The sequence below is a fragment of the Calliphora vicina genome, chromosome 5, assembly GCF_958450345.1.
Source record: "Calliphora vicina chromosome 5, idCalVici1.1, whole genome shotgun sequence".
NCBI classification, from domain to species: Eukaryota; Metazoa; Arthropoda; class Insecta; order Diptera; family Calliphoridae; genus Calliphora; species Calliphora vicina.
The window spans coordinates 48,661,256-48,686,785 of NC_088784.1; the positions used below are offsets into that span (position 1 = coordinate 48,661,256).

At 32.0% G+C, this 25,530-nt stretch overlaps 1 protein-coding gene and 1 pseudogene across 1 annotated transcript; one reads left to right on the plus strand and one right to left on the minus strand.

The window, feature by feature from the left end:
* Window positions 1–319: 319 nt before the first annotated feature.
* Window positions 320–3,494, minus strand: LOC135961230 (uncharacterized). The gene is made up of 3 exons (XM_065512724.1): window positions 2,457–3,494; window positions 1,928–2,198; window positions 320–1,818 (listed from the first exon to the last, which is right to left on the minus strand). Exons 1-3 carry the CDS (start codon window positions 3,492–3,494, stop codon window positions 320–322), a joined length of 2,808 nt encoding a protein of 935 aa, XP_065368796.1.
* Window positions 3,495–4,590: 1,096 nt separating this feature from the next.
* LOC135961231 (putative nuclease HARBI1) lies at window positions 4,591–5,660 on the plus strand (annotated as a pseudogene).
* The last annotated feature ends 19,870 nt before the right edge of the window (window positions 5,661–25,530 follow it).

The window sequence follows — 25,530 nt, forward strand, 5'->3', positions numbered from 1 at the left end:
TCTTTTGAGCTGTGGACTTTGTTGATCCCATCGCCTTTAACGCTCTTTTGACAGTCTGTACACTCCTTTCCGCCTGTCCGTTTGTTGCCGGATGATAGGGGGCGGTTTTCTTATGGTATTTGACTCTCATTTTCAAAAATTCACGAAACTCCGCCGATGAAAAATTTGTCGCATTATCAGATACGACAGTAACTGGCACACCATAAGCTGCAAACATTTCATCTAAAATGGCTGTTGTTGCTGCAGTTGTAGTGGATGATGTAATTTTGACTTCAATCCACTTGCTATATGCGTCAGTCACTATTAGAAACATGTTTCCTTAAAAAGGACCTGCGTAGTCAATGTGCACCCTCTCCCATGGTTCTTTAGGATAGACCCAATGATGTTCGCCATATTTAGGAGGTACATTCGCTTGCATTTCACACTCATTGCACGTTTTGGAACAGTTTTCGATATCTTTGTCTATTCCACGCCAGTAAACAAAGGAGCGAGCTAGACCCTTCATTTTTACTATTCCCAAATGCGCATTGTGAAGGTCATCAATTACTTTTTTCTGAAGAGATGTAGGTATAACAATTTTGTGGTCATAAGTAAGACAACCTGCAGTAAGTTTATAATTCTGCTCGGGTGCAGTGTAGCCGGTTTTTTTAAGATCTTTTCCCATTTGTAGAAGTTTAAGAATGTTGCCTAAGTATTCATCTTTGGCTGTTTCCAGGGCTATTGTAGATGCTCTAAGGGGTAACTGATCAATTTGATGGATTATGAATTGATCAAATTCGTCGAATTCGTCAATAAGAATACTGTTGATTGAGTTTGATTTGTCGTAAATAACACGGGAACAAAAATCTGCATTTGCATGTTGTTTTGTAGGTTTGCATATGACATCGTAATCGAAGTACGATCGAAAATCGGCATAATTCGCCATGCGGCTTATGCATAGGTTAGGTAATGACTTCGCTGGGTGTAGTATTTGGGCAAGCGGCTTGTGATCCGTAATTAGGGTAAAATTCCGTGCATACAGGTATTTAAAAAATTTCTTAACTGCCCACACAATTGTTAGTGCTTCCTTGTCCATCTGGGGATAGCTTATTTCTGTTTTACTCAAGGCTCTACTAGCGTATGCTATCGGTCGTTCGGACCCATTACTCATTCTGTGTGATAACACTGCACCTAAGCCACACTTACTAGCATCCGTTGCCAAAATTACTGGTAATTCAGGATTGTATGTAGTCAAAACTTGCGGAGAAACAAGAGCTGATTTAATGTCTTCATATGCCTCTTCCCCATCTTTGGTCCACTTTAATTCTTTTTCTAATAACATGTTTCTCAGTGGTCTTGATCTCGTGGCCAAATCTGGTATGAAAGCATTATAATATGGAGCTTTTCCTAGTATAAGTTGTATTTCTTCTGGGGTTGACGGCTTGGGAGCATTCTTTACAGCTTCAATATGTTTATCAGATTTGTGAATACCATGTTTATCTACCCGATGCCCTAGGAATTCTACAGACGGTGTGGCAAAAACGCACTTTGAACGATTCAATCGGACACCTTGACTCATAAGTTTATTCAAAACTATTTCAAGTGAGGAAATCATGCCTTCAAATGTTTCTGCATAGACGAGGATATCATCAAAGAAGCTCATTACGTTCGATATATCCTTTAACATACCCTCCATACGTCTTTGCCATAATGCAGGGATATTTGCAGCCCCGTAAACAGCTCTAGTTGGCCGAATTAATCCATGTGTTGATGTATTTAAAGTCAGAATTCGTGCAAACTCTTCATCGACAGGAAGATGGGAATAGGCATCAGTAATATCTAAATGGCAGAATATTGTTGAATGTTTCATTTTATTAAGCAGATCTTCAACTTTGGATTGGATGCTCGTCAATAATTATTTTCTGATTCACAGTAGGTTTATAATTACCTGTTATTCTGATAGCACCGGTCTTCTTTGTGACTATATGTGTAGTTGAAGCCCATTCGGAATAATCAACTTTATGGTATAGTCCCGAAGATATTTTGGAATCGATTTCCCATATGTACGCATCCCTGAGTGCTATAGGAATATCCCTGGCTTTAGCAAAAATAGGTGTCGTGTTACTACTAAAGATGGCATCAAATTGCTTAAGCACTTGTTGCAGCTTTTGTTGCTGTACATGGTTCATCTCCGGTGGCGCTGTTGAAATATTATTTATCTGATTATTTGTAGAAAAAAGGTTTGCGAAATCAATTTCGTTAACAAATTTTGTAATCCATTCGCGCCCCATTAGAGTGTCTAAGTCTCCATCCACCACGTATAAATTAAGCCTAGCAGCAGTTTTTCCCACTTTAGCATTTAGAATAGCACAGCCCAGATATTTAATTGTATGTCCCGAATAACTAGAAAATTTCTTGTTTGTTGGGTTCAGTTTAATGTACCTTTTAAACGTCCGTAAAGATTTCATGCTAATTACAGAGCACGGAGCACCAGTGTCTAATTCCATGCTTAGCAAATGACCATCAACATTGACGTATACCATCTTTTTAGAATTACATTTCAATGTATTTATTGAAATTACTTGATTCAGCATCTGCACTTGATCAGCAGGTGCTTCTTCTTCTACTGATATTTGTGATGTTTTGCTTTTACACACTTTACCAATGTGGCCAATTTTTCCACATACGAAACATTTAGCCTGTTTAAACTTACATTGATTACACATATGCTGACCTCCACATCCAAAGCAAGAAGAAGAAGAGCTGTAGGTACTACGTTCCTTTTGCAATTTGTTTTTGTTATGTTTTGTTTGAATTGGTGAATACCCTAGTCTGTGTAGTTCTTGGTTTGCCGGTAATGGTTCCTCCTCTTTCATTGCCCCTGTTGTATGACGTGTTAACTCCATCGTATGTGCAATGTCATATGCAGTGGAAAATTTGTCTGGTTTTTTAGAAATTATTTCATCACATATGATTCGTGACTGTAACCCATAAAGCAGTTGTTCAATTAATATACGATCTAAAAAATCTCCGTACTCGCAAAAAGCTGATGCTTGTTTAAGACGTAAAACGAAATCCGGAATGCTTTCATCGTTCTCCTGTTGAATTTTACGAAATTTGATACTCTCTGCATATTTGTTCTTTTTTACATCAAAATGGTCCACCAACGTTTTCTTTATTTCATCGTATGACAATGTTTCAGGACAATTTGGTGAAACAAGAACTTTTAATGAATTATTCAATTCAGACCCCATGTGCACACGTGCGTATGTAGCATACTCTTGAGGTGAAACTTTGCTTAGTTGTAGTGCCCAGTCAAAACGAGTGAAGTAATCCTGTACGGTGGTTCCATCAGTGGATTTGTACTCAACCACGCAGAATTGTGGTGCTTTAAATAAATTTGAAGATGACGTAGAAGAATTTGCCGCCAATGAGGCGTTTGTTGCCTCCACGACTGCTTGCCGTATTGCGCTGGACAGAGAGTCAGCCAATTGCTTCATCATATCCGGATTCATTGTGTTATTTTAAAAATCCCACTTCTGACACCAATGTTGTGTATTATATTTAAAACTAAAGTTTTTATTGATTTCAATAAGGAAAAAGGTGACATTACATTTTATATAAAAGAAAAACGTACTAATAAAAAAATTCAAGTGCAGCGTTGTACAAAATGTTAATTGTCATTTATAAAATACGACTATTTCAGGGGTGATATATAACAATTTTAGTTTCATGAATCGTGCCTTTCTTGATTGGGATTACGTAAAAAGAGTTCTCTCCTATTAAACCAGTGAATTCGAATTATTTTCTCTCCAGTAAACAGGGGGTGGTTTTGTAGAGTTGATTTTATTTGCTGGTTCATATGTTTCACATTCCAGAATAGAAAAACGATTTTCATTGTTTAGTCTATCAGTATCACTATCCTTATATGTATAATTTAGCCAAGGGTGCCGCTTTCGAAGACTTCGTGCCGGTTTTAATACTGTAATATACCGGTCCATTCCAACCTGTATTTGGGATTTATTATCTTTATTTAATGGTTGATTTATCTCGGGTATAGCGCAGTTTAATAGGTAAATTTTATTTGTAGTAAGTGTGGTGGATTTCGTCTCTGAAGCTGATATAGATAGGATACTTTCAGACATAAATATGTAAAACATTTTTATTTTCTGGTATCTCCAGACTTACAGCTGTTAAATTTTCTTTCGTTTGACAATCATTAAGGCCTAATTCGTTCTGTTCCGTAACGAATCAGCTGTTTTGTTTTTATCTTATGGGAAGTTATGTATGTCGTTAGTTTTTCTGTAACGTTGCCGTTCTGTTACGGATGAATCTGTTGAAAACAGAATTTTGTCAGCAGCGTTAAGTGACAGCTGTAGTGTGATTCACTATGCTTTTTAAACCTCAATTGTTTTGTTTAAAAATGTTAACCACAAAATTAACCATTTTGCTATTCACTAACACTTTAAACGATATCTGCTGGCGTTTAAAGACAGCTGTTTCAGTCAGCTGTTATTTTTAGCAAAACAAATTGTGGCTTATTAACACCAGCATTTTTGGTGTGGTTTAATCAGTTTAGAAAAGTGTTTATAGTTATAATCGTGTAATATAATGGCTTTGGAGTATTTAGCCTACAATTTATTTGATAATGAGCCAGTTGATAGTGCTCCTTCAGTCAACCGGCTTGATCTTCGTGATTCGGATAATCCTTTTGAGTTGGCAGCAACAGAATTTAAAAAACTCTACCGTTTAAGTCCGGACTTGGCTGAAGAAATTATTTTCCAACTTGATGATTTTTTAAAAGGTTCTAGGATCACTGGAATATGGGCTGAAAAACAGGTATATACATAGTCAAATATTATTATAGAAAAAAAAAACAAAAATATTCGTTGCAGGTGCTAGCGACTTTACGTTTCTATGCAACTGGATGTTACCAACGGCCTGTAGGAGAAAAATGGGGTATATCTATGAGCCAGTCGTCTGTAAGCCGTTGTATACATAGAGTGACTGATGCACTTAACAATACGATGTTTTGTGCAAAGATAAAGTTCCCAATGACTCGGGAAGAACGTCAAACTGCAAAAGCAATTTTTGAATCAGCTTCTTCACCTTTTGTTGTGGGTACAATACCATAGCTTACGTCAATCACCATAGCTACCACTCAATTAATATTCAAATGTTAAGTAAAGCTTTAAAACAAAAAAAACAATAAAATTGTTTTTATTGACATACGTGCAGATATGTGATCCAAATTTGAAGATTTTAAATGTTAATGCTAAATACCCAGGAGCACGGCATGATTCTTACATATAGAGCTCCTGTGCTGTTCGAAGAGTCATGCAGCGAAGTTTCGAAAATGGAAACCACAATATGTTTTTAATTGGTATGTATAATTAAGATATATTTACATAAAAAAACTAAAAATATCAATTTATTAAAAACACATAAAAATCTACAGGAGATTCTGGATACCCTTTGGAGCCATGGTTAATGACTACTCTACCAAACCAATTAGAAGGAAGTTCTAAATTTCGTTACAATGAGGCCTTGTGTAAAGCTCGTAATCCTGTTTGGCGTCCTAAAAGGAACTTGGCTTATCTAAGCAAAGAATGCTTTTATATGATCCAGGCTTTGCCGGAAAAGTTGTTAACGTCTGCGCAACGTTACTATTAATATTATAATATTAATTTACATGACCAAAGCTATAAAACAGAATTTGAGACTTCAGTGACTCATACAAGTCGCGATTTGGTAGATCAAAATCTACCATCCTCAATAGCGAAACGTGTCCAAGACCGCTTAATTGCAAATTATTTTACATAGGCAATATTAATATACATACGTACATATTATGTATATGTATTATTTTTATAAGGCCCTCTACCGAAAATCATTCACGAAAATAAATTACTGAAATTTTAAAAGAAAAATATTATTGGTCATTTACTTAGTGTAGGGTATTACATGGACGGGCTTGATCGACAATTCTTTCTTACTTGGTATGTGTATGTTTGCCTATTTATTAAATAAAACCATTTTTTTAAAAAAAATTTTGAAGTAAAACGACTTTACTCAATTATTTATTTATTATATATTATATTGGAAAAAAAATTGTGCTATTGGCAGTGGGTACTATTAATAAATAAATAAAAAGATTAATTAAACATGCAATGAAATAAAAAAAAAATTTATAAAAAAAACATTAAAAATAATAAAGTACAAAGAAAACAATTCAAGTGACAAACAACTAAAATTAATAAAAAGCAACTAAAATTAAATAACAAAAATAAACAAGTAAGAGTGCTATATTCGGCTATGCCGAATCTTATATACCCTTCACCTTTGTTGTGGATGCATTATTATTTTTTATAATTAGTATATAGGTATGTATGTACATTGCCCACTTTCAGCGTACAGCATCCTAAATTTATCAAGAACACAAAAAACAACAACAACGCCAAACGAAACAGAACACCAAAAGAAAAAACAAAAACAAAATACGCAAGGCAATGAAACCAACACACATCCAAACATACGTTTAATTGTATAAAAAACAACAACAACGTCAAAAGAAACAAAACACAAAAGAAAAACAAAATACGCAAAGCATGCACATTCAAACATACGATTTGTTGATTTTTTGTCAAAAAAAACCAACACACAACCAAACAAAAGTTTAGTTGTATAAAAAACAACAACAACGCCAAATGAAACAAAACACAAAAAAAAAAATACGCAAAGCTTGCACATCCAAACATACGTTTTGTTGTTTTTTTGTCAAAAAAACCAACAGACAACCAAACAAACGTTTAGTTGTATAAAAAACAACAACAACGCCAAAAGAAACAAAACACAAAAAAAAAACAAAATACGCAAAGCTTGCACATCCAACCATACGTTTTGTTGTTTTTTTGTCAAAGCATTGTGTTTTTTGATGAAATTTTCAGAGGTTGTCTCGGATTTTTGCTCATATCTCCGTTATTTATGGACGGATTTTGCTGATTTTAAATAGCAAAATTCTAGAAAGTATGTCTGACAGAATTGTTGAAGATTTGGATCCCGGAGATATCTGGGGCCTTCAGAAAATTGATTTCAACAGACAGACAGACGGACGGACAGACAGACAGACAGACAGACAGACGGACATGGCTTAATCGACTCCGCTATCTATAAGGATCCAGAATATATATACTTTATAGGGTCGGAAATGAAAAATGTAGAAATTACAAACGGAATGACAAACTTATATATACCCTTCTCACGAAGCTGAAGGGTATAAAAACATATAAAATAAAAAGCTATTAAAAAAACTGTATTGGCACATAAGCAGTGGGTTATTTAAAATGTTAAATCTATACATATAAAAATGAAATGGTCCATGTATGTAATGTCATTACGTGAGAACGTGATTCGATTCGAAATTTTCGGGAGATGCTTTGTAAAGAAAAAAAATTCAAAAATTCCGGGTAAAACTCGGAATTTATTTTTTGGAGTCCAGTCAACAGTAATAAAAAAGCTCCATAGAGTATGCAGTACCAATTTAGATATTTTATTTGCAAATAAATAAGAACAGGCGTATGTGGGTTGGAGAAACTTGAAGAACTAACATTAGTCGGTCAACTAGTAAAAAATAAATAAAAAGATAAATGAAACACCATTCAAAGAAATAAAACAAAAATTTGATAAAAAAAAACATTAAAAATAATAAAGCAAACAATTCATGAGTCAAAAAAAAAACGAATAAAAAACAATAAAAATAAACAACAAAAATGAAAAATATATACAGTATGTAACAGGAAAATTATTTACTCTTTAAGTCTGAAACAAAAAATCAAGGGTCGTTATTAAAAAGGCCTTATTCATAAGCAATTTTTATATTTATTACAGGTTTATAAAACAAATAAAATTAAACATCTATTATGAATAAGGAGGTAAACCTCTGATAAATTATTATGAATAAGACTCATAGTATAGCCACTCGATAATGGCACTATTACATTAACGTTTTACTTGTTTATTGTAATTAAAAATGAAAGCATTAACCATAATAGTTTTTTAAAAGGTTTAGAAAAAGCTTAAGATAAAAAATTTAAATGCTCAGTTTTACTTACATTTTACTTATTACATTGCCCAAATTGGTAATCGCAGTGGCAGTTTGTTTAAGCCCTTCCGCCATCGATTTTATGGCATTGGCCATAATTTTGTTAGTGGCTACGTTGGAAGCGCTACATTCGGATAGCATCTATAAAAAAAGCAAAAACAAATAAAGATAAACAAAATGATAATTTATATCACGTTAATAACTACCTTTAAAGCATCAGCCTGTTTGCTTGCTACCTCCAAAAATTGTTTTTTTGTTTCGCTGTCGTCCTCAGCCCGTTTTCCTTTCAGCCCTCTTGGAAGTGCTAGGAGTATCACATCGCAAATCAAATAATTCTTCTGTATTTGATAGCAATGGCAATGCAATATCTTCGCCATCTTCAAGAAGAATTTGAAGATTCTAATGGTAAAAGGAATTTGCTGTAGCTAATCATACATATTGGGTGTGTTCGTAAATGCAGTATAATTGCATTACTGCTGCAAATTTAAAATTTAGTGTTCGAAAAAGCATATTTGCCATTATTGCTTTACGTCAAACGTTTTTAATGCAAACTTTTGGCAGTGATCCCGAAAATTTGTGCAACCAATGCATCATTAAGTTAGATGTTGCAAAAGTTTGCAGGTCGTGGCATCAGTGATGCACAAATTTACTGCATTTACGAACGCACCCATTAACTTCACTATAACTTACTATAACTCTTCCATTGGAACATTTTCGGCAACGGATTCGTGGCCCTCAAAGTAGTAATTTCCGATGACAGAAACTACCCGCCTTTCCATATCACTAAAGGCCTCCTGTGTCAATGGCCTATTTCCTGTCAGCGCTTGTTGCCTTTTCCGATCTCGTACTTTGGTACTGATTCGACTTTTTAATTCTTTCCAAACCTTTGTAAATACGAAGAATTTTAAAATTTTTTATATATATTCAAGTTTATTAACTTACCGCCTGCCACTGGTTGATCGCTTTAACCGCCCCACCAAGACAATTAAGTGTTTCCGACAATTCGGCCGGCCCACTTCTTGTCGCACTCCAATTTTCCATGCATCTTTTTAAATTTACCACCTGCAAGTCCCGGGTTGTTGATCATGAAGTCAACCATTTGACTTAGCTGCTCGACAGATGCGCGGCTTCTTTTAGTAGAAGTACTAGCCATTCTAAAATAAAATGATTAATAAAATAACAAAAATTTGTTGTGTTTACTTACCTTGCACAAAACTTTACAAATAAAAGGTATTTGTTTTGTTTTTTTTTATTCTTCTTTGTTCATTTCTCCTATTTTGACATTTCGCTTGGCAGAGTTGCCACGTAATATCAATTTGAAAACAGAGAAATATAAAACTGTTTACCATGGTTAAAAATAAGTTAGCGAATCACAAAATGGTTAGTGCAAACATCTGAATGTATGGTTAAAGTTAACACCAGCTAAAGTGTTAAAAGTTAGTGAATCGAACTACTGAATTCACATACAGACATAAATGTTAACAATATGAAGGCAGTGGTGCCAACATTTTTTGAAAGGGAAATATTTATTATTTACAAAAGAATAAAATATATAAAATTTCAAAAAAACATTGAAAATTTTATAAGATATATATAAATTTTTACTGATGCATGTAAAAAAATTAGTTTAAATTAAATCTTACAAATGAATTCATTAACAAACAATATATGAATTTATAAAAATGATCACAATAATATTTTGATGGTCTAAACCATTGGTCTCCAGCAGTACGCCCGCGGGCACCGTCTATGTGTGAGTTTCTTATACATGTGAAACCGAAATTAAAAAACGAACATGAGTTATTTTACAAGGGTTGCCAGTGAAGCATATTTTCATAAGAAATTTAGTTCAGTGTACACACATCGCAACACTAGAATACGAAGCAAATCTATTGTTTGAGAGTTTGGTTAACAATGGTATAAACCAGTGGTGCCGTTTGGTTACATTTGTTAAATTTTTCTTAACTTTTCTACCCTCTACGTAACATGTATAATTTTCTTGTTTTGGACCTTATTTTCGTGACTTTTATGCCCTGCGTCTAAATAAAGTACAATATGAAAAAGTAGTCAACATTTTTAATACATTAAATTCATATCAGGCCACGGATGTTTATATTTGTAATTTATTACCAACTATGTTTATATCATATTGAAACAGACTCTGGAAAAGTGAAAGATCATAGTAATGTATTCTTGAGCTGGCTAATATCTACTGCTTGTTCCACGATGTCGAAAGAAAAAGTGAGTCGAAAAATTTAGTATGAAAAACACTCAGTTTTTAAAATTCTTTCGAATAGTTTTCGTACAACAGGCATTTTGAGCATTTGGAAGATTTCGCCAGATACATGAATTATAACTCTGTTTTAGACACTTAAAGAAGTCTGTGGCAAATATCGTATGCAATTAATGTAGCTGTCTTTTCATACACCTAGTGGATTTAAAATCATGCTAGGTGTTAGAAAAATAAAATTGAGGTATGATGAGAAATATCGCGGTATATTTTTGTTGAAACTCCAAAATGTTATATAAATTTCAAATACCAACATTTCTTTTAATTAGATAACCATAAAATTTTCATTTAAAGCAAGTTTAGGACTCTAGAGCAAAACACAGATTTAAAGGAATATTTTCGCTGAAACCCCTACTGTCTCGGAGAATTGATTGTTTAAACATCGGCATGACAAAAATATGTATATTTGGAGTTCCTTTCATACACTCTAGAACTCTTATACGATTTTAACAAAAACTGAAAAGCAGCTGCTACTTATTTCGCAACCAATGTTAAAAAAAAATTATAATAACAATCGCAAGCAACAATTTAGAATTTCATGATATAAAAACAAATCAAAATTATTTTTTATCACTGGAAAATATGTATCTAGGAGATTTACCTCAATTTAGGAAAAACTTAATCAGAAGGATTTAGTGATTTATTAAATCAATTTCCTAAATTAAATAATATTATGCAAGCTTACATAAAGAATCTCGTGAGCATTCCCTCCTCTACCACGAGTCCCTGATTTAAGTGCTGACGAATACCAGGATTAAGTTTACAATCTAAATAATGTTGTGTAGAGAATATTCAATCAACTAAAACTTATAAAAAACTGTTGCTGAATTACGGCATTCGTGATCGAATGAGCTATCGTATCGAAATTATAATAAAATTTACTGTATTTCTTGCTCGATATCGAATGCCATAATCTCGAATTAGAAAATTACGATCAGTTTTACTCGATATCGAGTGCGGTAATTCGGACAAAATTATTATTAGTTATATTTTATTAAACCTAATTATATACAGTATTTATTGGGGAAAATTCGTAAATGTAACTTTTTATAAAAAAAAAAATTAACTTTTAATGAGAAAAGTTGTAACTTTTTCCAAGCTATCACTGGCAACACTGGTCTAAACACATTAACTGTAACGTTTGCATTTCTGCGGTTTACACTTAACCTTCGCTCACTGTTTTCGTTAAAGAATAGTTGTAAACAGAGTTTAAAATTACTACTATATTAATATGGATAAGCTAGCTTAAATGCTTAAGAAAATTCGAAGAAAATTTTAGGTGGCCATAATGTACTTACGTGCATTCAAAACAATTTAGACCAGTAATGCGCAGCCCATAGCACAATTGTGCAGAATCAAATCACACGTATTCTTATGCTGTTACATTTTAGTAGTCATTGTCCACTCAACGAGACAACTAAGAATACGCATGAGCACTGATGTATGACTTTTTCTTTATTTTTTCAGTTTTTGTATTTGTGTGTTTGTAGGTGCACTGAATAAAATAAAGAATTGAATGTGTTGGTGAGAGGATTTATTTTGCGAACCTCTGATTTAGACCCATTTGTAAATTTATGTGCAATACGTAATTAAAAAAATACGTATTTCTTATTATTGCATCGATGACGTTTACAGTGGATAGACGTGTTTTACATCGCTCTCACAAATAAATAAATAAAATAATTGTGAAGATAAATACACAAAAAAAAATATATACAAAGATAAGTAACAGCGAATGGACGCTTATTAAATACTTATAATAAATATATTTAAATATTGATTTAAACAGCTAAAAAAAATAAAAAAACTGTTTGTTAATGCAAATATTAACAATCAGAAAAAAGTAATAAAAAAACAACAACATAAATAAGAGTGTAGTGTTTGTGTGTATGAGTTTCTCTTACTCTCCAACAAGTGAAAGGAGGCTCAGCAGCAATGGAAATAATGCATACATTGTTGTGAGCTCTCCACACAACAATAATTATACATATGATCCAAAAGATCACAAAAATTATTTAAGTGTAAGAACAACAACAAACGAGAGATCTCCACTCTCTAGTGCGCCAAAACAAAACAATTGTGTAGAAGACAACACAAAAGAAATTATAGAAAACCAAACCACAACTCAAATGGTTGCTGAAAATAGTAACGCTACTGTGATCAATGTCAATGTCACAAATAGTAGTATCAATGTCACAAATAGTAGTAATGAAAATATTAACTCTATAATAACCGGTGATGATAAGCAAAATCAATCGAATTCTACATTCAAACTGGTGCCATACAAAAAAATACTCGTAGTATAGTGAAAAATACTGGAAAAATCCTAACAGGAATGGACCGTTACATCACTATAACTAAACGCAAGTCCAATCCTAGGACATCAAAATTGGAACCAAATCCAAAACAGTCGAAGAAAAATCCGGTAAGTCAAAATCGTTTTGCAATTCTTGACAATCAAGAAAGTAAAAAATACCCGCAAAGCCTGTAAAAGACTATAAGCCACCTCCCCTATATTTGTGCGAACCTACTACAAATGTTTTGGTGAACAAATTGTCCCAACTTGTAGGTAAGGAGAATTTCCACGTAGTCTCTCTGCGTAAAGGAAATATTCAAGAGACAAAGGTACAAACTTATTCGGAAAAAAATTTCAGAATGATTGTTGATAATTTCGATTCCGAGAAATGAAACTATTATACATATCAACTGAAAAGTGCAAAAAGTTTGACAGTAGTCATCAAAGGTATAGATAGTTCTGAGCCAACTGATGATATAAAAAAGGCGTTACAGTCTGAAGGCTTTGAAGTAAAGTCTATTCACAACATAAAAATAAGAATAAAATTCCTCAACCAATTTTTAGAGTTGAAATCACTTTTAATTCTTCTCAATTAAAGAAAGGGTGACACTCATCCAATATACGGTTTAAGATATCTTCTTAATCGTAAAATAATTGTAGAAGAACCAATTAAGCGCAAGGGTCCACCTCAGTGCCTTAATTGCCAAGAGTTCGGACACACCCGAACATTCTGCAAATTACCTTCTGTATGTGTAAGATGTGGAGATATTCATAAAAGTCACGAATGTCCCCACTCAAAAATAGATAATATAAGAAAATGTAGTAACTGTGGTCAAATTCACACCGCAAACTACCGTGGATGCCCAGTATTCCTACGCATACAGGAATCAACGAAGGCAAGAAGACCTTTATATGCTCAATATACGGCTTCTAACTTTCCAAGCCTTCCTGATGCATCTAGTGCTCAATATAGAAGTATCATAAAAATCAATAATCAAAACAAATCGTATGCCCATACGACAAATGAGGGTTCAGTTACCCAAATGAAAACAAACACTGGTGCTTCTAGTGCTCAATATAGAGGCATCATAAATGATCATTATCAAAACAAATCGTATGCCAGTACGACAAATGAGGGTTCAGTTACCCAAATGAAAAGAAGTAATGGAAATAATACCCCATTATTTTCATATGTACATGCATTAAAAGAGGGTGTACCAGTACCCGACACTAACTCTCAAAGCTCTATTGAGAATCTAATTCAAACCATGAACAGTTTCATGGCGAACATGCAAAATATATTTCAACAATTGATGCAGAATCAAAGCATGCTCATGCAGATCCTGCTAAATAAAAATGAATTCTCTAAGAATATGTTTTTGGAATGCTAACGGCCTTAGCCAACATTAGAATGAAGTACAACAATTTCTCAACCTTCAGGAAATTGATGTACTACTCGTTTCTGAAACGCACTTTACCATAAAGAACTGTTTCAGAATTAACGGATACTATACTTATGATACAAAACATCCAAGTGGTAGAGCTTGTGGTGGAACAGCTATATTAGTGAGAAAGGATATTAGGCATCTCCCAATGCCAGAATATAAAACGGATCACATCCAGGCCACATCTATAAATATACCTGATGGTAGAGTTACAATATCTTCAATATATTGTCCTCCTAGGTATAATATTAATCGAGAGCAGTTTCTCGAATATTTTAGGACTCTAGGTCCAAGATTTATAGCAGCTGGTGATTACAATGCAAAACATACATTTTCGGGCTCTCGCCTTATTACTCCTAGAGGGAGGCAACTGTTAGAAGCAATATCGTCTAACAGACTAGATGCCATATCTAGTGGCCAACCTACTTATTGGCCTACAGACCTCAATAAGATTCCCGATCTAATTGACTTCGCTGTAATCAAGAATATAAAACGAGAATTTATTTCAGTGATCCCTTCGCTGGATCTCTCGTCAGACCACTCACCTACAGTTTTAACGTTATTAGCAGTTCCAAGTAAATTGGAAAACTAACTGGTTAAAATATAAAATGTATGTTTTACATCTCAAACATCTCATTGAAAAATGTATATAAGATACAATCCGCTGTCGATATATTTACAGACATTTTAACAAACGCCGTTAAAGTCACCAGTCACCCTGGGGAATTACAGACATTCAAAATGTTCTAAAAACATCGAGTCTCTTATCAAAGAAAAGAGAACACTCAGACGTCATTGGCAACAATCGCGATCTCCGAACGTAAAGGCTAAACTTAATCAATGCCAAAGAAGACTTCACGTCGCCTTAAAGATTAATAAATAATCTAACATGAGAAATTATCTTAGAAACTTAGAGCTTACTAAGAACACAAAATATAGTCTTTGGAAAGCTGTAAAAAATATGCAATGCCCTATTGTATATGAGTCGCCCATACGCCTTCAGAACGGAAAATGGCCAAAAAATACTTCAGAAAAAATCGAAGCATTTGCCAATCACTTGGAGAATGTAATTACCCCAAATGATACAAATTCATATATTAGAGATAATGTCATAAATAATGTGGTGCCAGCCCCACTAAAATTCCGGTTCTCTGCCGTGAGGACGACGGTCAAAGGTCTTAAGGCTGGAAAATCACCTGGTATAGATAAAATTACTACCACAATGATAAGTAATCTGCCCAACTCAGCACTGAGAATTATTTTGTTCATATTTAATTCAATACTACGTATTGGATATTTCCCATCCTTGTAATATCTCAAATATTTTGTTTTCATTAAATATTTTTTTTTTTGTATTTATTAACAAAATTTATCACATTATTTCAATTAGTACGTTTTATTGTTGGTACTTTTACCTACGGTACACATTCATATATGATCTTATGTTATTATCACTTATTTCTTTTTGTTTAATGAGATCATGAATTGTTCAGATATCATTTAAGTTAATCTACATGATAGACATACTTAATGTAGAGATGGGTAACTGAACATACCCTTTTATTACATTTACTCTTTTTAAAGCTTTTGAGTTTTTTTTGTTATGAGTAAAAATGATCAATAATTAATACGCAAAAAGGAGGCTAATGAAAGAATGCTGATCACCATATCATATCATATAATTGATTTATGTGACAAATTTACAAGTTTTTCTACAATTCACATATTAAACACTTTGCTATCTATACCAAGGTAAATATTAAGTGAAATAAAACATTCAATTCAAATTTAATAAGAGTTTTTGTACTTAGGATTTCAAACCCTCTCGAGGAAACTTTCCGGAATACATGTGGTCAAACCACATGCCAATTTCCAAACCCTCGAGAGATATAACCTGTGGGAACACTCCAAAATGTTTGATAACCATCATTTTACTTTCCATCACACAGCTCAATAAGCTATATTACATAACGATTTCGCACATGGTTTTGAGACGAGTTTGCATAGAGATTTAAAATACAGAAATACTAAATAGCCTTCTAATTAAACAGTGGAAATATACCAGCAATCAACAGAAAATAGTTTAAAATATTAAGTTACTAAATCTAACATCCAATATATCAAACTAAACAACTTCCAACAATGTCTAAATCCAGTTAAATCAGTTATTATATATAATATTCTATTTCTAGTATCATCATTTTTCTTATATCTAATATCACAAAATTTCTTACATCTAATATCACAAAATTTCTTACAACTAATATCACAAAAATGCCTTAAATTTATAATCCAATTTGTTTAAATATATATACACCTATACTATATAACAAAAATTAACATCATCTCAGTATTCAATATCCTAAATAACTAACTTTGCCCTTAATATTTTTACTTCCTATTCATATGTATTATTAATCTAAATATATAACTTAAAACAACAACAATTTAAAAAGAAAATGTCCTACTTCCTATTATAACCCAGTTCTAAACACTAAACAAAATATAACCCATTATTTACAACTAATGTATAAAACAAAAGCTAAGTTTTAAACCTTATTAATTTTTATTATAATCTATGCTAAAAATTCATAAACATAAATCATAACATTATCCCTTACGTATATATATATACATAAATGTAGATCATTAACATATTAGTGTTAAATTGCATACATTTTGTCAACATCAATTCCAACAACTGCAGAAGGCATCGATGGAATCAACAAAATTCTGTAAGTTTTTTTTTATTATTATCTTTAGTTATTGATATATGGGGCATTTCACGTCAAGTGAACCAACTTTTGAAATCGATGTCTTCCGATCGCGATGAAATTTGCACCAATGTTAGTTCTATTGGATAGTAATTCGGACACCATTTTTCAACAAGATCGGTCTAGAACTCTCTGAGTTATAGGAGGTCAAAATTTGAAAATTTTTTTTTATCCATATAATTTATTACCTATTGTTCTTAGCAAAATGTGTCCCAAATAGTTTAGATAGCTATTTATGCAATCTATCGAAAAAAAAATTAAAAAAATTTAATAAAATATTTTTGATTTTTTTTTTTTAAATCAAAAATATTTTTTACTTTTTTTTTCAAAATGGGCCCTTTTTATTTTTTTTAAGAAAGCTTAGGTCTTTTCCTAAGCGACCTATATGGTCGCTTAGTGGGATGCGAGTGGGATATCTATCAAAAAAAATATTTTGTAACTCAAGATTTAAAATTTTTGAATTTTTTTGCAAAATCAAAAACTTTGTTGACTTTTTTTAAAAAAATGGACCCATTTTTTACTTTTTTTTTTTGCTCAGAAGAAAGCTTATGTGTTTTCCTTTAACACCCTTTTTGTCGCTTAGTGGGATGCGAGTGGGATATCTATAAAAAAAATGTTTTGTAACTCAAGACATACAATTTTTTACTTTTTTTTGAAAAATCAAAAACCTTTTTGACTTTTTTTTTCCAAAATGGACTCTTTTTTTATTAATTTTTTTTTCTCAAAAGAAAGCTTAGGTCTTTTCCTTTAAAACCTTTTTGGTCGCTTAGTGGGATGCGAGTGGGATATCTATCAAAATAAATGTTTTGTAACGCAAGACAAAGGTTTTTAAATTTGCACTATTTTAATTTTTTTCATATTAGCCTTTCCGATGGTATATAACATACCCAACTAAAATTTCATAGCCTCGATACTGTAATACCCATAATATGTTAACCTCAGGAATAAAAATCACTTTTTTTCTATGGAAATGTTGAATAATTTAATTTTGTTATTTATTTGTAATAATAATTAATTTAATATATAATAATAATAATAAAAAGATGAATAATTTAGTAAAATTTAATCTTAATCACAATAGATCAATTTATATAATAACTATTTTTACACTTAATTTATGAAGTTTTTAAATTTTCAAATATCCATACTTTCATCCTCCTTATTTGTCACCTTTATTAGCTGCTTTTTTTTTGTCAATCCTTTCTTGGCGTTATTAGATTCAGCTACTGATTTCGCTGCTGGCTTCTTTTTTGGCTTTGGAAAGAAATCGCATTGAGTAGATGCAGAAAACTTTTTTAATTTGAGTGTTCCATCGACAAGCGGTATGAAAGCATGGTATTGAGCAGTGCCATCGAATCTGCTCTTTAGTGTTTTCAATGTTTCCTCATGATCCTCTTTGCTACTAAAAACTATTTTAGTTTCTTTACAATAATTCGTTGCTCAATGGAATAAAGCAGTCGCATCTAAGATGCGATCTTGATGAGAGCACTGGAGGCTATACTTCGCTGCATTTCTTTTGAGGTTTGCTCCAATACCATCACATGCTCCTTTACCATGAGCAGTAGGATGAAAATGCCACTCAGCTGGCATTCCAAAATCTTTTTCATGAGCTGTAAGATTTGCGAAGCTACTTTTGTTTTTAAAATGTTGACGAGCTCCGTCCGAAACGTAGTATACCTTTTCTACTGTAAATTTTGATTTTAGATAATTTAGTATTATCTTCTGGTACTCATAAACTGCAACGGTGTCATGTTTTAAATCGTCGGATATGATTGCCATACTTTTGTGTTCCAGGTTTTCTTCTTTCATGTAGTAAATAACTACTGTGAATATAGTTGCTTGGTCGTTATTGAAGTGGAATGCTTGTATGGAATCCTGAAGAACATATTTATAGTTCTCTGCGAAATCAAATGAAATAATGAATTCACCAGACTTCAAATGTGTTTTCAAGTCCTTGAAGAATGACCACTGCTCTTTGACTAAAAAGTCATGGGTTCTCAAGTTTAGCAATCCTCTACACAGTTCTTCCACAAAATCATCCACATTTAAAATTATGGTTTTCAGTGTGCATCTTTCAGTCTGAAGCCAAGATTCAAATTTTAACTCAATACATTCTCGATCAAAAGAGTTGATTAAATTTTCTTTGATGGATGTGGTTTCCGGGCAATTCGAACATTCACCTAAGTGGCAAGAAGTTGTAGCATTAGGGCACATAGTCAATTTAAGGCAATCGCGGTAATGGTGTAAATCTTCTGATGAATCATCTTTTAAGTAATTTAAGTTGATTTCCTTCAACATCAATTTAACATTTTCATGGTAAATACAAACACATACTGTGTGAGTTCCGCTGCTTCCTGCCAAAACGCAATGTTTTGGCCTCAGTTGTGTAAATTTTGTGAATCCAATTTTGACATCCTCGTATTCAGATTGAAATGTTGCGAATAATTCATTCAGGTTACAGAGAACCATTCTCTTCTGCATTTGAACTTTCTTGCCATCGATTCGTACAGACATCCAGTCTTTCATCCCTGGCATCAGGAGACTCATATCATCTCGCTGATAAAACTGAGTTATTAGAGATTTAGTATCGCACTCCAAAGTTTTTCCCTTCTTTTTGTTTGGGAGTGTGAGAATCCCATGCTCAGCAACCAATTGTTTAGCAATTCTTGCTTTTCGTTGAGACGTTCCAAACTCAGTCATTGTTTTTGCAGAACTCCATGTTCTTGGAGCAAGCGTGAGAAGTTGAATTCTTTCAGCATCACTCTGTGACGTTTTGTATTTCTCTTTTATTTGTTCAAGAACTTCTACTGCATCCTTATGGTATTGGTTTCGACACTCATTCGTTGAATTTGAAAAGTTAGAATAACCATCATTATCAACAGTTCTGTCTTCATTCTCGGAATTACTTTTGTCTTCATCTGGAATAACTTCAACGCAAGACTCATTACTATTCAAATTCGGTAATTCGTTCAACTTTCCGAGCTCTTTCCTGCATGATCCATAAATTTTCAATCGTTTTGACAGCCGTCAAAACGATCGATTCCGAGCCGTCGGAAATATTTCGCATATCTGATGATCTGTGCTTCATTTTGTTAAAGGGATTAAAACAAAAAGACGAATAAATTTCATTTTCAACCTTAGCCTTTTTAGAAGTCGTAGACATTTTGAATTTTGTAAGTATTTATGTAAATAACACACGTCTTAACTTTAACGCTGTTTCTAAAAAACTGATTTCCGTATGTCTTCAGAATGACAATAAATAGTTTTTTAAGATCATATAGGTAGTACGTTTTAATGAATGAGTCTAAAATCTTTTATTAGGGTCAAGAAGGGCTTACATACTAAAGTACCTAGTTTAACCAAATGTTACAAATAATAATAAAAATAAACCACCATATAAATAACCTACCTGTAAACTTCTACCTCTCCACCCACTTCTTAAAGTCAAATGTCATAAAATAATAAATAAACTGGTACTTCGGAGAAGGGCCATAAAATATTTCCACTTGATTCCAAAAATTTGTTTCTGGGGCACCTGATATTTTAACAATGAAAATCACGTGCGCTGAAAACTACCTCTAGGATTGACTAAAAAAGCCGCAAGATACAAAACTCAGACAAATTTTGGGGGTGGAAAATTAATAGCGGTCGGCCTCATATTGCACCCCTCCAGTGGCTATTATCGGTCAGTTGTTGTGGTTTTTATTTTTAAGGTTTTAGAAACACTTAAACACAAATATGAAAAAAATCAATTTAAAAACATTTGTCTTGAGTTAAAAAACATTTATTTTGATAGATATCCCACTCGCATCCCACTAAGCGACCAAAAAGGTTTTAAAGGAAAAGACCTAAGCTTTCTTTTGAGAAAAAAAAATTAATAAAAAAAGAGTCCATTTTGGAAAAAAAAGTCAAAAAGGTTTTTGATTTTTCAAAAAAAAAGTAAAAAATTGTATGTCTTGAGTTACAAAACATTTTTTTATAGATATCCCACTAAGCGACAAAAAGGGTGTTAAAGGAAAACACATAAGCTTTCTTCTGAGCAAAAAAAAAAATTAAAAAATGGGTCCATTTTTTTAAAAAAAGTCAACAAAGTTTTTGATTTTGCAAAAAAATTCAAAAACTTTAAATCTTGAGTTACAAAATATTTTTTTTGATAGATATCCCACTCGCATCCCACTAAGCGACCATATAGGTCGCTTAGGAAAAGACCTAAGCTTTCTTAAAAAAAATATAAAAAAAAATAAAAAGTGCCCATTTTGAAAAAAAGTCAAAAATATTTTTGATTTAAAAAAGATGAAATTTTCACCAATGTTAGTTCTATTGGATAGTAATTCGGACACCATTTTTCAACAAGATCGGTCAAGAACTCTCTGAGTTATTTTGACATTTGGCCAAACAGGTGTTTTTTTTTATCCATATAACTTGTTACCTATTGTTCTTAGCAAAATGTGTCCCAAATAGTTTAGATAGCTATTTATGCAATCTTTCGAAAAAAAAATTAAAAAAATTTAATAAAATATTTTTGATTTTTTTTTTTTAAATCAAAAATATTTTTGACTTTTTTTTTCAAAATGGGCCCTTTTTATTTTTTTTTTTTATTTTTTTTAAGAAAGCTTAGGTCTTTTCCTAAGCGACCTATATGGTCGCTTAGTGGGATGCGAGTGGGATATCTATCAAAAAAAATATTTTGTTACTCAAGATTTAAAATTTTTGAATTTTTTTGCAAAATCAAAAACTTTGTTGACTTTTTTTAAAAAAATGGACCCATTTTTTATTTTTTTTTTTGCTCAGAAGAAAGCTTATGTGTTTTCCTTTAACACTCTTTTTGTCGCTTAGTGGGATGCGAGTGGGATATCTATAAAAAAAATGTTTTGTAACTCAAGACATACAATTTTTTACTTTTTTTTGAAAAATCAAAAACCTTTTTGACTTTTTTTTCCAAAATGGATTCTTTTTTTATTAATTTTTTTTTCTCAAAAGAAAGCTTAGGTCTTTTCCTTTGAAACCTTTTTGGTCGCTTAGTGGGATGCGAGTGGGATATCTATCAAAATAAATGTTTTGTAACTCAAGACAAATGTTTTTAAATTTGCACTATTTTAATTTTTTTCATATTTGTGTGTAAACCTTAAAAATTAAACTTACGCAGAGAAACTAGACACATTAGCCTTTCCGATGGTATGTAACGTACCCAACTAAAATTTCATAGCCTCGATACTGTAATACCCATAATATGTTAACCTCAGGAATAAAAATCACTTTTTTTCTATGGAAATGTTGAATAATTTTGTTTAGCAATTCTTGCTTTTCGTTGAGACGTTTTATAGATATCCCACTCGCATCCCACTAAGCGACCATATAGGTCGCTTAGGAAAAGACCTAAGCTTTCTTAAAAAAAATATAAAAAATAATAAAAAGGGCCCATTTTGAAAAAAAGTAAAAATATTTTTGATTTAAAAAAAAAAAATCAAAAATATTTTATTAAATTTTTTTAATTTTTTTTTTCGAAAGATTGCATAAATAGCTATCTAAACTATTTGGGACACATTTTGCTAAGAACAATAGGTAATAAGTTATATGGATAAAAAAACACCTGTTTGGCCAAAATGTAAAATTTTGACCTCCTATAACTCAGAGTGTTCTAGACCGATCTTGTTGAAAAATAGTGTCCGAATTACTATCCAATAGAACTAACATTGGTGCAAATTTCATCGCGATCGGAAGACATCGATTTCAAAAGTTGGTTCACTTGATGTGAAATGCCCCATATGTATATTTATATGTAATGTGATTTCAATAATTGCTTTTACATTGCAATTCAATAAGCTCTATCTATTGTTTTTTTTATTATAACAACAATAACAAAGAAATTATATAGTAAGTTACTCATTTGTTTAAAGCAGAGAATGAATTGATCGATGTATAAAAGAGTAACGAAAAATGAATTGTTAAGCTTATTATTTTCTTTATGAAGTTGTCCATCTAATTTCTGTATACTATCGTATAATTATATATATGGGGCATTTCACGTCAAGTGAACCAACTTTTGAAATCGATGTCTTCCGATCGCGATGAAATTTTTACCAATGTTAGTTCTATTGGATAGTAATTCGGACACCATTTTTCAACAAGATCGGTCAAGAACTCTCTGAGTTATAGGAGGTCAAAATTTGACATTTTGGCCAAACAGGTGTTTTTTTTTATCCATATAACTTATTACCTATTGTTCTTAGCAAAATGTGTCCCAACTAGTTTAGATAGCTATTTATGCAATCTTTCGAAAAAAAAAAATTAAAAAAATTTAATAAAATATTTTTGATTTTTTTTTTTTTAAATCAAAAATATTTTTGACTTTTTTTTTTCAAAATGGGCCCTTTTTATTTTTTTTTTTATTTTTTTTAAGAAAGCTTAGGTCTTTTCCTAAGCGACCTATATGGTCGCTTAGTGGGATGCGAGTGGGATATCTATCAAAAAAAATATTTTGTAACTCAAGATTTAAAATTTTTGAATTTTTTTGCAAAATCAAAAACTTTGTTGACTTTTTTTAAAAAAATGGACCCATTTTTTAATTTTTTTTGCTCAGAAGAAAGCTTATGTGTTTTCCTTTAACACTTTTTTTGTCGCTTAGTGGGATGCGAGTGGGATTTCTATAAAAAAAATGTTTTGTAACTCAAGACATACAATTTTTTACTTTTTTTTGAAAAATCAAAAACCTTTTTGACTTTTTTTTTCCAAAATGGATTCTTTTTTTATTAATTTTTTTTTCTCAAAAGAAAGCTTAGGTCTTTTCCTTTGAAACCTTTTTGGTCGCTTAGTGGGATGCGAGTGGGATATCTATCAAAATAAATGTTTTGTAACTCAAGACAAATGTTTTTAAATTGATTTTTTTCATATTTGTGTGTAAGTGTTTCTAAAACCTTAAAAATAAAACCCACAACAACTGACCGATAATAGCCACTGGAGGGGTGCAATATGAGGCCGACCGCTATTAATTTTCCACCCCCAAAATTTGTCTGAGTTTTGTATCTTGCTGCTTTTTTAGTCAATCCTAGAGGTAGTTTTCAGCGCACGTGATTTTCATTGTTAAAATATCAGGTGCCCCAGAAACAAATTTTTGGAATCAAGTGGAAATATTTTATGGCCCTTCTCCGAAGTACCAGTTTATTTATTATTTTATGACATTTGACTTTATGAAGTGGGTGGAGAGGTAGAAGTTGACAGGTAGGTTATTTATATGGTGGTTTATTTTTATTATTATTTGTAACATTTGGTTAAACTAGGTACTTTAGTATGTAAGCCCTTCTTGACCCTAATAAAAGATTTTAGACTCATTCATTAAAACGTACCACCTATATGATCTTAAAAAACTATTTATTGTCATTCTGAAGACATACGGAAATCAGTTTTTTAGAAACAGCGTTAAAGTTAAGACGTGTGTTATTTACATAAATACTTACAAAATTCAAAATGTCTACGACTTCTAAAAAGGCTAAGGTTGAAAATGAAATTTATTCGTCTTTTTGTTTTAATCCCTTTAACAAAATGAAGCACAGATCATCAGATATGCGAAATATTTCCGACGGCTTATTAAAAAAATTCCCTACGCTGTCAAAACGATTGAAAATTTGTAGATCATGCAGGAAAGAGCTCGGAAAGTTGAACGAATTACCGAATTTGAATAGTAATGAGCCTTGCGTTGAAGTTATTCCAGATGAAGACAAAAGTAATTCCGAGAATGAAGACAGAACTGTTGATGATGATGGTTATTCTAACTTTTCAAATTCAACGAATGAGTGTCGAAACCAATACCATAAGGATGCAGTAGAAGTTCTTGAACAAATAAAAGAGAAATACAAAACGTCACAGAGTGAAGCTGAAAGAATTCAACTTCTCACGCTTGCTCCAAGAACATGGAGTTCTGCAAAAACAATGACTGAGTTTGGAACGTCTCAACGAAAAGCAAGAATTGCTAAACAAAATTATTCAACATTTCCATAGAAAAAAAGTGATTTTTATTCCTGAGGTTAACATATTATGGGTATTACAGTATCGAGGCTATGAAATTTTAGTTGGGTATGTTACATACCATCGGAAAGGCTAATGTGTCTAGTTTCTCTGCGTAAGTTTAATTTTTAAGGTTTACACACAAATATGAAAAAAATTAAAATAGTGCAAATTTAAAAACCTTTGTCTTGAGTTACAAAACATTTATTTTGATAGATATCCCACTCGCATCCCACTAAGCGACCAAAAAGGTTTTAAAGGAAAAGACCTAAGCTTTCTTTTGAGAAAAAAAATTAATAAAAAAAGAGTCCATTTTGCAAAAAAAAAAGTCAAAAAGGTTTTTGATTTTTCAAAAAAAAGTAAAAAATTGTATGTCTTGAGTTACAAAACATTTTTTTTATAGATATCCCACTCGCATCCCACTAAGCGACAAAAAGGGTGTTAAAGGAAAACACATAAGCTTTCTTCTAAGCAAAAAAAAAAAATAAAAAATGGGTCCATTTTTTTAAAAAAAGTCAACAAAGTTTTTGATTTTGCAAAAAAATTCAAAAATTTTAAATCTTGAGTTACAAAATATTTTTTTTGATAGATATCCCACTCGCATCCCACTAAGCGAACATATAGGTCGCTTAGGAAAAGACCTA